The 14,734-nt window shown below is 31.8% G+C and overlaps 1 protein-coding gene across 4 annotated transcripts in view; it reads left to right on the top strand.

Annotated features, from left to right (window-relative positions):
- LOC114326671 (transcription factor hamlet-like) overlaps positions 1 to 12,879 on the top strand; it is a 638,926-nt gene extending 626,047 nt beyond the window's left edge. For all 4 annotated transcript variants that reach the window (XM_028275076.2, XM_028275074.2, XM_028275075.2 and 1 more), the window contains one exon: positions 2,428 to 12,879. In XM_028275076.2, the coding sequence (XP_028130877.2) occupies positions 2,428 to 2,741 (314 nt within the window). In that variant the 3' untranslated portion in view covers positions 2,742 to 12,879. The remainder of the gene's footprint in view (positions 1 to 2,427) is intronic.
- The last annotated feature ends 1,855 nt before the right edge of the window (positions 12,880 to 14,734 follow it).

Below are 14,734 nucleotides of genomic sequence, written 5' to 3'. Positions count from 1 at the left end.
AGAACATAATTTAACACAGGTATCAAAGATAAAAAAGTTTTTTTTCTGTTCCGTTTGGACCCTAAAGACGATTCTAAATTCAAATTATTGCAGCTAGCCCAAAACGCGTCGTGACGTCATATGATTATATGTTTACATTCTGCACCAACAAAGTAAACAAAATTGTATATAATTTTAAATTAGAGATTATAAACGTCAGTAGAAAACACGTTTGATCGTTTGAACTATTTTAAATAAATAGAAAACTTGTACTTTTAGAAAATGACACTAAACAACACTTATGGGGTTTTCTTTTATTTTCCATAGTAAACCTTCTTTCCTTTTCTTCAAAAACTGTATCAAGCTCCAATCTCAACAAATTGGTATATACTATTATAATGACATACTATAAATGTTATTAGAATATAAATATTTTTCCCGTATTCCGCGACGATGAGCTGGCCAAATACCCAAGTAGGTGGAGGCCAATAAACTAAAAAGAAGAAGAAAAGAAGACACCTAAATATAATCATAAATATAAATATAACCATAAAGTTAAACTATGTAACGTCACGGGTCGTTTGAACTATTTTATAACACAGAAGACTTTAAACTTGTATAGTCAAAGTTATTATGAGTTTTTGAAGCGTGAAATTTTGAAAATCTCGTTTTTAAACAAAACTGAACAATATTATGTAATAAAAAAATATGCAAGTTCCCTATTGAGGCGTTCTATACATAAAACTCACTTTAATCCAATAAAAAATACTTATACCCCAGGAAACGAGGCATTTAAAAATCGAAAAATTACTGGCCGCCATTTTTTTAACCGGAATATCTGAGGGAACTCAGTAGAAAAGGCGTACCATGTCGTGGGTATCGAAATTTCTACTGCGTCATGCTTTATTACTAACAGTTAAGCAAAAGAGAGCGACTTTTTCCATTAATTTCAATATTGTGAAAAAAGTAGGCATTGTAGACAAAAAAATTAAATAGACGACTTTTATAAAAATACATGATCTTTAAAATTAGACTTCTAAATTGAAAGATGTTTATAAACAAAAAAGTTATTGAAATTAAACCCGAAAGTAAGCATTTTTTCAATTGTTTGTAATTATCAAATAAACAAAAAAAATATTAAAAAACATATTTCACAATAAGTATGAGTTTTTATGCAGTTGCACAAGATGGGTCGAATCGGTCGAGTAGATTTAAACAATTCTAATTGTTTATCCCATTTGAGAAAAAAAAAGGTCGTTTTCAAATCGCTGCACAGGTGCTTTGTGAATAAATACTCGTATATAGAACATATAACGGCTATTTTAGTCTCATTCTCTTCGTAAGGTCTCGGATATTCATGTTTTTCTAAAAGTATATTTATTTTTAATTGTTTACTTACAAATAATTGATGCAGAATGATGTACCATTTTTCGCCTCCTAAAGAATTAAATAATCTGCGCCGTTTTAATCTTTACAAAAAAAATACACCATCTGAAAAGTTATGAAAAAAGTCCTCTTTAAAAAAAAGTTTGTACAACTCACTTAGCAAAGCGCAATTGTCTTAGGCAAGAGACTTGTGAAAAAAGCTCAATTATTATAAAATAATTGCTTCTTAATTGTTTTGATATTTTGGGTTATTTTAAGAATACCTATTTCATTTTTGTATTTTTTTAGTACAATGTCTACTACAAGCGCATAATGCAAATAAAGGATTAAAAATCCCAAAGAGGCTATTTTAGGGTCTTTTGAGGACATGTTGAATAGATTGGACATCGAATTTATAAGAACCAAAAATATGAGGAGAAAGCTAAAATCTAATACTTATTTCAAAATGTACAATTTATTTTTGATTGTATCTTGCACAATTCAGTTTAAAATATTCATAAACAAATTGATATACCTATCTACATTGCGTTTAGGAATAGGTATATTATAGATTTGACGAACGTCTGAAATTTAACGTTCGAAACACATTGGTTACAATATCACAGTAAAAAGTTTACTTAAAGTTTATTACGGGAACATGCTTAAACGAAAGAATAAATTGGTTTCAAATAAAAAATACATTTTTTATTTATTGAATAATTGTTATGAATAAGGAGATTCCCGTGGTACATTTTGGGTAAACTTTTTACTGTATTGTGTAGCATCGATATATCACTCTATGCATATAGCAACATATTCTTTCGATTAAAGCAAGATTCAAATTGTGGGTAAGAAACATTCAATGTCATAAAAATTTAATTATAGCTATTTTATTTTACTACGGCTTTACAAAAAAATGAATGGTATTAAAGTTACAAGCAAGGAATGTTGAAAAAAAAAGGTGTTGTAATATATTGTTAAATATTTTCATTTTTTATCAATTTCTGACCTATTTAAGACTGGAGAAAGTCAATTTGAAGTCATTACACAATATAATTATATGAGTAATTTTTTTATCAACAGGTGGTGTTACGCTGGCCGATTCTCCTGGCAGCAGCAATGAAAATGACAGAGAAGACGCCTACTTTGACGACATCCGATCTTTTATGGGCAAAGTCAGTGGTTCCGATTACTACAACAATATCAACAATATAAGGGAGTTCGTTTCTCCTTCAAACAACAACATCGATGTTGTCAAAGAAGACAACAACGACGAATCTGCTTCTGAAGGAGGTGAGGACTATTTAACGTCAAAGTTAAACTTTGACACTAAGTGCAAGCAAGATAAAGAAGAACTACTTAATAATAACGACCAAACTGTAGAAGTATCGACTTAGTATCTCATTTGTACAAAAATTTATAAATTTATATATATATTTCCATGTTTATTAGAATTTGTATCACACGGATTAGTAATTGTGTAATATCATGTACTGTAAACGGGTAAAACCTGTTTAAATTGTTTATAAAAGGGTGAATATTTGTTGTAATAGGTTTGCAAAGCAAATTTTTTTCGTAATGAACATTGACAAGATGTCGAAGGTAAGATCACAAAAGCAATAGTCTTGTTTAACAATTGATTTATAACCGAAACTAATTATTTTTCAATACTTCAAAAATATTGACAAACGTATGACATTAATTTTAATGTCAATTTGCCTTTTAAGGTGAATTACTTTAAAAAGTTTATTATTACAATTTCAGAAGAGATTTGGCTTTCAACTTGTAAAAAATTTTTTAAAAAGGCATACGACATCATTCCACATACGAACTTTGGGAGACTCTGAACAAAATGAACGTAATCTTAAACCTAATAAAATTAGTACAAAATGAACAACTTTTTTCTTCTAAACTCTTCTAGAGTTGTTGGCTTGGCGATTATATTGACCCATTTGATTCTATTCATAGTAATTCGAAATTGATCAGTTGACGTTAGACCAGTCCACTTCCTAGGATTGGCCAGCCAGGATATACGCCTACGTCCAGGACCTCGATTTTTGACCCTTCGCTTCGTTATCGAACGTATTCGCTTTTTCCCCCGCCCACAATTTCAACTTTAAAGTGGAGGGTAAGTAGAACCTAAATCCAAATTTTCATGCAATTCGGAGTTGCCCCTGAAAATTACACGGTATCGCCGAATAGATAGGGAATGATCGATAACGAAGCATAGGGTCAAAAATCGAGGTCCTGGACCTCTCTTGCCCTCAATCTTGCCGTTTAAAATCAACTATAGAAGTCGGTATAGAAAATCAGCTTATAAAATACCTATCAATAGTTCGGACGAAGGTAATCAGATTTTTAGAGAAATGTATTTGTAGTCCGTGGGTGTAAGAGCCCTACTTCACAGAACAGTGTCCAGTTAGAAAACCCACTGCCTACTAAATGACGTTTGCATGTTTCAAGCAATAATTTTAATTGTTGTTTTAGTTTAAGTTTTGGTTGTCTCATTCCCTCATTACGATAAGTTATTGTGTCCGCATGTACGAAATTTCTAATAGCACGCTTTTTAAAAGAGTTTTGTGGAAAACTTTGTCTTGACCTTAAAACAGTTGTCGTGAATTAACAAAACTTCAGTATAATATTTCGTAGAAATGCAATTTTCATTACGTTCATTGTGTGTTCTTCAATATTGTACCAATAAATTGTAATACAAATGCATTTTTGAAGAAATACTTTGAACTATACGAAAAATATTTGTTGTGCAATTTTTCTCTGTATCAAATGTATATAAATATTTAATAGTTATTAAGTATAATACAGGCAAGATTAAAAAAATTACATATGAAGTTCCTATGCTAATTTAAATATAAACACATTGCACGACGAATTCTTTATTATGCACTGTTTCAATAATCAAACCTATTTAAGCATATTCGATAGAAACATTGTTAAGCCAAGAAAAGCATCTTCAGGATCTTATTCACTAAGATCTCGTTATAGAATATCAGCGTAGTGGGGAGAAAATAAAAATACGGGTTTATTTATTATAATAAATATCAATATGGACAATACAAATTCATATTTTACTGCTTACGGAGCTTGTCGCTTGGGTCAAAATGTACCTGTTACCTGTTAGGGGTAAAGTTTGATTAACGGGTAAACCTAGGATTACCCGGGTAAACTGCAAAGTAGCCGCGAGGTATCGGTAATATCCGATACTAAGTCCGAAGTATAATTTAAATACAGAGTTCAAATTTCGGGCTTTACTTGGGTAAAACACATTCTACCTGCTGCCACTTGGTTAATTAAATGCTTAATTGGGTGTGCCTAGTAATGATAAGGCCGTAACTGTTTAAAAGATATCTTAAATTAAAAAAAATGCATTTTACAAAAGTAAGGAGTTTCTGTGTCATTTGGAGTTACAAATAATGTTTCCAGCAGCTTTACATTTGCATTTATTTTAGCAATACCTCGCAGGTACTTCCCACTTTACCCGGGTAATCCTAGGTTTACCCGTTAACCTAACTTTACCCATAACATATACAGGGTGTCCAGAAAATCTACCGAAAAACGAAGACAGGAGATTCCTCAGATAATTTTAAGATATTTTAATCCAATTATTCACCTAGTCTGAAAATGTTTCCTAAGGGAGCTAGAGCTCTTTGAAAATGACGTCTTGTACCTAATTAGTTTTTCTTAAATAACTCAGGAATACTTCTATTGAGAAAAACAATAATTGGTGTACGTATTTATATTCTAGAGATAAATCCATTCCATGCATTGCGAATTTCTAGTACCGGTCATAGGCGTCCGTTTTGGGTAGGGCAACAGTTATTTTATAGCATAACTTTTTTATCTTTAATTTTTAAGCATTTTTGACTATGGATTATTAAATTATGAGGTCTTCCACAACTAAAAGATACTCTTGTTTTAAGTCGATAGGATACACCGTTTTCTAGAAAAATCGATTTGAAAATTTTGCTTTTTTTGAATTAAAAAAAAAAACTATTTAGAAATCCGAAAATTGGTACTTTTGTTTATATTTCAGAGATGAATCGATTTCATTTATTGCGAATTTCTAGTACAGGTCATATGCATCCGTTTTGGGTAGGTCAACGGTTCGGTTATTCTATCGCATAACATTTTTATCTTTAATTTTTAAGAATTTTTGACTCTAGATTATTAAGTTATGAGATATTCTTGTACTAAAAGTTACTCTTGATTTAAGTTGGTGACATACACCGTTTTTTATTTGAATTTTTTTTTCAATTTTTTTTCAAATTCAAGAAATGAAAAATTTTTAAATCGATTTTTCTAGAAAACTGTATGTCTTATCGACTTAAAGCAAGAGTACCTTTTAGTACCAGAATACCTCACAATTTAATAATCCAGTGTCAAAAATGCTTAATAGTTAAAGACAAAAAAGTTATGTGATAAAATAACCGTTGCCCTATCCAAAACGGACGCCTATGATCGGTACTAAAAATTCGCAGTAGATGGAATCGATTTATCTCTGGAAGATAAATATACTTACCGATTTTCGTTTCTATAACTTGAAGCGTTCTGGAGGTATTTAAGAAAAACTAATTACAAGACGCCATTTTCAAAGAGCTCTAGCTCCCTTAGGGAGCATTTTTGGACTAGGTGAATTGAGCTAAATTGTCTTAAAATTATCTTAAGAATCTCCTGTCTTCGTTTGTCGGTAGAGTTTCTAGACACCCTGTATATAGATAAAATTAAATTATGGATTTGATTGCAATACGTAGGAGTAATATGTAGAAGAAACGATGAAAAATATGGTTCAGTGTTTTAAAAGAGATATTTTAAACTATTTTCACACCTTCCCACATTTGGTAGACAGAAAAATAAATATAAATCTCGAAGGACCAGCGACCAATAAAGTTTAACTGTTTAATACCGGCAACGCTGCAATTTCTCGGAGCGGATATTTTACAATAGGTGAGCATGAAAATTTTTTAGTTGCTTCTGTATTGATTCATAATAGCAGGTACTTACATATTTTTGCATTAAGCTCTGAATTTAATGAGGTTAAATATTTAATAAAAATAAAATTAAAACTTAAAATCTGCTTCTAAATGAGAAGCAAAAGACGAAATTTGATTGGTGCTTCCAGTTGGGAAGCAAGAGACGAAGGTTGACGTGCGTGTTTCCAGTTGAGAACGAGAGACGAAGTATTTTAAAGGAGATAGTTTCGAATAGTTCGAATGCAAAGAAAGGCTGACTGGAGCATACGATACAGCAGGAACAGACTGATACCATATAGCAGGAAAACGGCACGTCATGCTGATCGCGTAAGTCTTAGTCCTTTGATCCACCATTAAAAAAATGTTACCTCCCTTATGAGACTTTTTTTATTCAGTTATTCATGTCGAACCGGACAACTTTTATATTTCGGAAAATTTTTGGGAGTGGAGAATTTCGTAAATATACATTTTGTAGACTTTGAAAAGAACAAAATATGGACACTTGTGATATGAAAATTATATTTAATCTTTATTGGGATCAAACTGCCAAGGTAAAAATTGACAACCATAACACCCAAAATATCAAAACACAGAGATGAGTCCGGCAGGGTTGCGTACTGTCCCCACTACTCTTCAATGTCTACAGTGAAGCAGTATTTCAAGAAGCGCTCTCAGATTTAATAGAAGGTATATCTATCAATGGAGAAGTTTTGAACAACTTACGTTTTGCAGATAATACAGTAATAATATCGAATAACAACAATGATTTACAGAACATAATGCAACGCCTTAATGAACGCTGTCATGAGTAAGGCCTAAAGATGAATTTAAAGAAGACTAGATGCATGATCATGACTAAATCGGCATATGCAAACATCCAACTGCCTATTGAAGATAGTGTAATTGAGAGTGTGGGTAACTACAAATACTTAGGAACATGGATAACATCAATTGTAGACCAAATCCTATTACTTTATTGTCATCTTACCTCTATACATCCTTATAGTTCACCCTTCTGTATACCTATTTCTTCCAACAGGTAGCTTTCGAGTTTCATTCCTGCCGTTTGATATTGAACATCCTGATAATCGATGTTTAGTTTTTGCAAGATTTTCAGTAAATTCTCGTGGTTAACATTGTCAAAGGCCTAAGTATAGTCAATGAATTAGACATACATAGCTTGGTTGACATTTGAGCACCTCTGTGCCAGTCCATTAAACGCAAACAATACAAGAACTGACATGAACTCAGATGTTATATCCAATGAAGTATTTTTGTTGGCTTAGCATTTCAAATAATTTTTTTTGTAGCTGAAATTTTTATTTCGTTAATAGAGTACTTACAATTTCATGGAACAGTCAAATATGTTAAGTAAGTATAGGCAATGTCAGTAAACTTTTTTAATATACTTTAAATCTATAAACAAATTATTGCGAAATACTATAGGACTACCAAAGTCATGTGTCTATATCTCTACCTTTAGATTTTTGTCTGTTATATTTTCTCCTTAGTTTTGGAAGATTTTTTAAAGGTACGATCTCTCATGTTAGCATTACATAATTGGTGCCACCCCTAGAATTCGCCGAATATACTTTTATCCTTTGAATCAGTTGAATTTTGAATAGTCACGTGAATCTCTCTGTCACAGAAAACACCAATAAGCTTCCTTCACTTCATCCATCCCATCCTAATTCTACTGCATGAATCTCTATCTATTTCCCTACTACTCTGTAATACTGATGCTAGGTACTTAAATTATTATGACTTTTCACAATCATTTTACCACTCATTTACTCCCTCCTTAAATGAACATTCCAAATATTTTTGTGTTACTAAACCTTCTTCCTCGAGAGCTTTTCTCCACTGTTTCAGTTTTTGTTCTAAATCTATTTTATTATTTCCTACTAACACTACATCATCACTATAAATTAAGCACCAGGGAATGTTATCCCATAGCTTTCGTGTTATGTCATCCAGCACCAGAATAAATAAAGTTTAAGTATCGAGTTCGGGCGCAATCCTACTTACTCATGAAATATATCAGTCTCTTTCACACATATCCTAACACTAGTTGTTTCTCTCTCATATATGTCTATCACGTCATCATCATCATCAATGGTGCTAGAACTCTTCGTGAGTCTTTGCCGCGTTTACCATTGCCTTCCATGTTTGTCGGTCCTGTACCACTAATTCCCATTGTCACACTCCCATTTTCTCTAGATCTTCTTTGACTGCATCTTTCCATCTTTTTCTAGGCCGCACTACAGACCTTCTTCCATCTGGCCTTTCCCAGAACACATTGTTTATAAGGCGATTGTCGTTACTGCGTATCAGATGCCCTGCCCATCTGAGTCTTAGCCTTTATATAATATCTGACTAGATTTTCTTTTCCGAATAGAGACTCTAGCTCGTTATTGTATCTGCGCCTCCATTCGTTTGTCACGCTGTCTCTGCAAGAGCCATATATCATTCTAAGGATTTTACGTTCCCACACCAGCAATTTATTTACTTCTCTTTTTGGTAGCGTCCATGATTCGCTTCCATACGCGACTGCTGGTCGTATTATGGTCTTATATATCTGGATTTTTGCACCTCGTGAAAGAAGTTTTGACTTCACTAGATGTTTCATTGCAAAGAAAGATCTGTTTCCTGCCATTAATCGCGTTTTAACTTCTCGCTCTAATTTGTTGTCATTTGTGATTGTTGCTCCTAGATATTTAAATTCTTTAACCACTTCGAAGTTATGATTGTTTATAATAATATTTTGCCTTATTCGCCGTCGTTCTTGTTTTGAGACGACCATATATTTTGTTTTGTCTTCATTTATTTTTAGACCGATGTTTAATGCAGCTTCTTCAAAGCTCGAGAAAATAGCCTTAATTTCTAATATTTATTGTGCTACTGCGTCTATATGTCTATCACAATCTGTACATATTCGCTGGGAATTCCTTTCTTATTCAGCGCCCACCACAGAATCTCGGGAGGAATATGCATTCTCAAGATCAACGAGTGTTTGCTTCTTAATTCCGGTAATTTTCCATCAGATGTCTCATAATGAAATCTTATAAATTTCAATATTAAATTTTTATCAAATATTTGCTTCACAGAGTGTTTCACTGTTTAAGGCGCTTGTCAGGTTAACTCTACGCATCGTGGGTAATAATTTTATTCATAATTCAACATGTTTACCGCGGGAGATTTTTTGACAATATCGTTACACTTGTTAAACAGTATAGCTATTTGTTCAAACATAAAAGAACATAATTTTCTATTTCTAAGCCATGTTCTAGCATGTTTCAATTTTATGTCTCTGGAAATTCGCCATTTACCCTCCTCCTAAGCTGCATACCTACAGCACAACTATTGTACACCATTCTTTATCCAGTGTTATCGATGATATTGTAAAGGTATTTCAATATATAGAACTGTTAAATAGTAAGTAAATAATATATATTATTTATTAGTTATTAGTATCTTCAATCTTAAATTTATATTTTTATCTATACCTATTTGATGAGGAAAGGTTTGGTAATTCTGTCAAAAAACTTTAATTTTGGTCTTCAGACCCTTTACCCCAATACACGTAGACCTATATAAAAAAATAACAAAATTTGTTTTTGAAAAATTTAATATGTACAAGATATTTACTTTGTTACCTAAAAAATGTTAAGAAAAATTTTCTGACATTGCTATTGACTTTAACTTCCATTATCATATTATCTAATTAAGAAACCAAAGGATGACCTTTTAATTCGAAAACTACTTAAAAATAAATAATCAATAGTTTTTGATTTAAAGACTTTTCAATGTTTACAGTTTGTATATATTTTGTTACATTGTTCGCGTACTTTTCACCTAGTCTCTCTGGCTCAGTTCTGTTTTCATTAGTGATATTAAACTTGATAGTAAAATAAAAAGATACAAGGATACAAATTCGCGAATTCCAAATTGTCATTTAATGTAAAACTGGAAAACAATGTCCAAGTTATATCCTTAAAATTAATCAGTCAAATATTAGAGATTCTTATTATACGAGGGGTGTATTATTTCTAATACACCATTTTTGATTGTCAACAAGAATATTAAATTTTATCATATTTTTCTAATTTTAATGACACAACATGCGGGTGTATGTTCATATTATACCCGTACCAGGTATCTAATAGACTCATTAATATTCAGCTTAGCAAGGTGCTATTGTTGGAGGTGTGAAATTACAAAAACAAGGGATTAGGTTTTATTTCATAAAACAGGTAGGTCTATTGTTTGATTGGTAAACCCTAGATTGGTAAAGCCAAGACCTAGTGTTGATTACCTGTGGACAAAATAAATACAAATGGAGATCGGGCAGTCCAATCAATACTCGGCCCGGTAAGGAACGGCTCAGTAATTAATCAATACTAAATCGCTGCGACAGGATAGTTTGGCCTTAAATTAATACGTTAAGAGCCCGGTTGGCCTCCAGGCAATATCTGTCGGCCAGTTGAGCTCTTGCCAGATAAATTATCTGGTAAAATTATCCTTGTTGCGGCGAAGCTCCTTTTATATCATTCTCCGAAGGTGTAGCCGAAGTAATTTAGGTGCGATTTGGTATGGTTCTATGTTCTGTCGAAGACAAGCGTAGAATTCTTCTGTACACTCACATTTCAAAGATTCTCACCAAGCAAATAAGGGCATTGACCAACGTGAGCTTAGTATTTCTTGTTACTGTTCGGTCTTTTCATATTTTAATTAATTTACTGTTGCCATTCGAGTCATTGCTAGTCTACACTTCTCCACTTGGTGTATGTTCGGTATTATTTTTTGCCCTATCTACCTAATTATTTTTGTTTATCCGGTGTTGATTTTAAAAGTCCAAATACTTTGCTTACCTCAGTCTCTGTTAGTACAAGTGTCATATGTGTATCCCAGGTTACTGAATTTTTTATCACCTATAGCGATTCCTACAGCCCATTCGTCTACCCTTATTATACAGGGTGTCCCGAAAAGATTGGTCATAAATTATACCACAGATTCTGGGGTCAAAAATAGGTTGATTGAAGCTCACTTACTTATATACAATAGTGCACACAAAAAAGTTACAGCCCTTTGAAGTTACAAAATGAAAATCAATTGTCTTTCATATATCTAAAACTCTTAGAGATTTTTCATTGAAAATGGACATGTGGCATTCTTATGGCAGCAGCATCTTAAATAAAAAATAAAGTAAAATTTGTGTACCCCATAAAAATTTTATGGGGATTTTGTTCCCTTAAACCCCCCCAAACTTTTGTGTATGTTTCAATTTAATTATTAGTGTGGCACCATTAGTTAAACACACTGTTTTTAAAACATTTTTGCCTCTTAGGACTTTTTCGATAAGCCAATGTTTATCGAAATATTTTGAATATTTATCGAATCCACCACATATTTGTATATGTACGATTATAGAGACCTGTTAATAATCTGAAAATGTATTTATAATTTACATTTTTAGGTATATTTTGAAAAATAAGCCACATCTCGATAATATGTGACTTATCAAAAAAAGTCCAAGAGGCAAAAAAGTTTTAAAAACATTGTGTTTAACTAATGGTACCACAATAATAGTTTAATTGGAACGTACAGGGGGTACAAGTATAATTGTACCCCCGAATTGTACATTTGGGGGGTTTAAAGGAACAAAACTCCCATAAATTTTTTATGTAAATATATTAAAAAAGAAGCCGCATCTCGATAAAAACTCGTTTATCGAAAAAATATTAAGAGGCAAAAAAGTTTTAAAAACGTTGTGGTTAACTAATGGTACCACAATAATGAATTAATTGGAACGTACACAAAAGTTTGGGAGGGGGGTTTAAGGCATCAAAACCTCCATAAAATTTTTATGGGGTGGACAAATCTCACTATAATTTTGTTTTAAGATGATCCTGACATAAGAATGTTACATGTCCATTTTCAATACAAAATCTATAATAGTTTTCAATATATTGAAAAAATCGATTTTCATTTTGTACCTTCAAAGGGCTGTAACTTTTTTTATGAACACATTTGTACTAAGGTAAGTTAGGTTCAATCGAACTATTTTTGACTCCAGAATGTATGGTATATTTAATAACCAATCTTTTCGGGACACCCTGTATATTCAGAACATATAATAATGCTGTTTTTATATAGTTAAGTTTCAAATCAATTTAACGAGTACTGAACTCCTCTCCGAAAGTAAATAAAAATGAACTAAGAATTTATTTACATTTTCAAAATAGATGATTTGGAATTCCGTGGAAGGTATATTCGTAAACCTTATCATGAGGTAAATGATAAAATATTAATTAAAATATGTGATGTTTTCATAAAGTAAAATGCTTAGAGGTTCACAAAGAGAGTTGAGCTTTTCCAAAAAATTAATGTAGTACAAAAATATAAACATCAAAAATTAGCGGTTTAGCGTAGGTTATTTTTAAGAGTCCAAAGATTTTTTATTTAGAAAATGTTTGTATAAAAATTGTATTGTTTTTACATATGATATATCTGTATCCATAAATACACGTTTCTTTTCATTGTTTCTTTACTTATTTCTTTTAAATTACACCCTAAATTTTTGCGATGATATAAGGAATATGGCCATTATTATTAGAGATACTGTAAGTGACAAACATCAGAAATAAGTTTGAAAATAAAGAGACATGGGGACGATTAATTTCCAGAAAACACAAAAATAAGAGAAAGCCAATGACAAGAAAATAGTTCAAACAGAGATCTTTAAAATTATAAGGCCTCCAAAAAGGAAGAGGAAGTAGCAGTAACACAAGCTAAAGCAGAAGGGTATACAATTCTATACGATCAATTGGATACTAGGAAAGGCAAAACGAAAATAATAAAGTATATCTGAACAAAGCAAAATATTTTAATCAGATTAGATGTATCAGGGATAGAAACAATAAAATACTAGTTCATGAAAAAGATGTCAAAAAATGATGGGAAAAATGACAAATTTTAGACAAAACCAGTTGAGTTAAAGGAGACCTGATTGCTCCTGTAATTTTTATATTTATCCATCATACTTGTTTTGAGTAGATTAATTTTAATCCCAACAAATGTTTTTTCACTACTGTTATTATTTAAAATATTACTATAAAATTTATTTTTTGGCTGAAGTAACTACACATATTATTAAAGTCTGTCAAGGTGCATTGACAACCTAGTGCTAACACCGTTAAGAGAGCTAGTCAAGTTCAGTTTTCACCTAAACTCTGCCGTGTAAGGTCCTACCTACAAATTTCCAACCAATATGGTTGATGTCATGTGATGCTAGGGGTTAATCTGGAAATATTTTTAACATCCTTTAAAATCGGATAATATAATGTAACCTCAACTGTTTAAAAATAACTCAAGGGTATTTACCCGTATATTTTGGTGGCTTAGAGCATGTAAAGCTGTAAGTATAACTATCTATTCACTTTTTACCTTTGTCAAAATTTAACTTCACGTTTGCTTTACCTATAGAGTTATACTCATTTTAGGTGATAACACTGATAATGGAATATTTATTCCGAAAACGTTTTGTTGTGATATAGCCATTTTAGGGATTTTAAATTCGCAATTTCAAATTTCCGATCGAATTCGCGATTTTAAATATACCTTTTACAAGATAAGGTTTTATTTTTGTGATTTATGGTATACAGACAGTTACAGGAATTTTTTCTTGTGATATTTTTAAAGAAGACAATAACAGCAATGATAAAAAAAATAACACACGATGAAGTTATTCATGCTCTCAAAAAATAAATAATAGGTCTATTTAATATAACTATGGACGGATGGAGATGCGGGGACCAATTTTCTTATCCAGTCTTCTTTCTTTTTCTCTTTCAATGTTTGGAAACCACGAAGGTAATACCCGAAAATTGGCCACAAAAAGTTTTGTTTTTAATATTATTTTAATTTTATTAAAAGCAAAACTTTCACTGGTTTTTAGCAGATGTCGCCACGACACCCGTACCATCATGTTGTTTCGTGTGAATCGATACTGGCAGCCCAAATTTTAGTTTATTCAGAGATAATCATATATGCACTCACTGATTATAACCTAATAAGGTTTGAAATCGGTTAAGCTGCTTATGATGCTCTCTGAACAAACTGAAATATAAGACGGCTCTTGTTTCTTTTTACAACGAAATGATTACACTAGTAAACAGACAGTTTGCTGCCGAAAATTTTTTACTGTTTTTAGGTAATTTGGGTTTGCTGAATCCAGAAATGCCACCAGATTTGCTCCATCAGATCGTTTTCAGAAAATACGACAGACCACATTTCTAACATACCTATAGGGTAATTTATCGCAACACTACGTACATAATATATGTAGTAATGTAGTGCTGCTACCCATCAAATAAACAAAACACGAATAAAAAGTAAAATATTTA

The sequence above is a fragment of the Diabrotica virgifera genome, chromosome 1, assembly GCF_917563875.1.
Source record: "Diabrotica virgifera virgifera chromosome 1, PGI_DIABVI_V3a".
Taxonomy (NCBI): domain Eukaryota; kingdom Metazoa; phylum Arthropoda; class Insecta; order Coleoptera; family Chrysomelidae; genus Diabrotica; species Diabrotica virgifera.
This window is presented reverse-complemented; position numbering and strand designations above follow the sequence as displayed.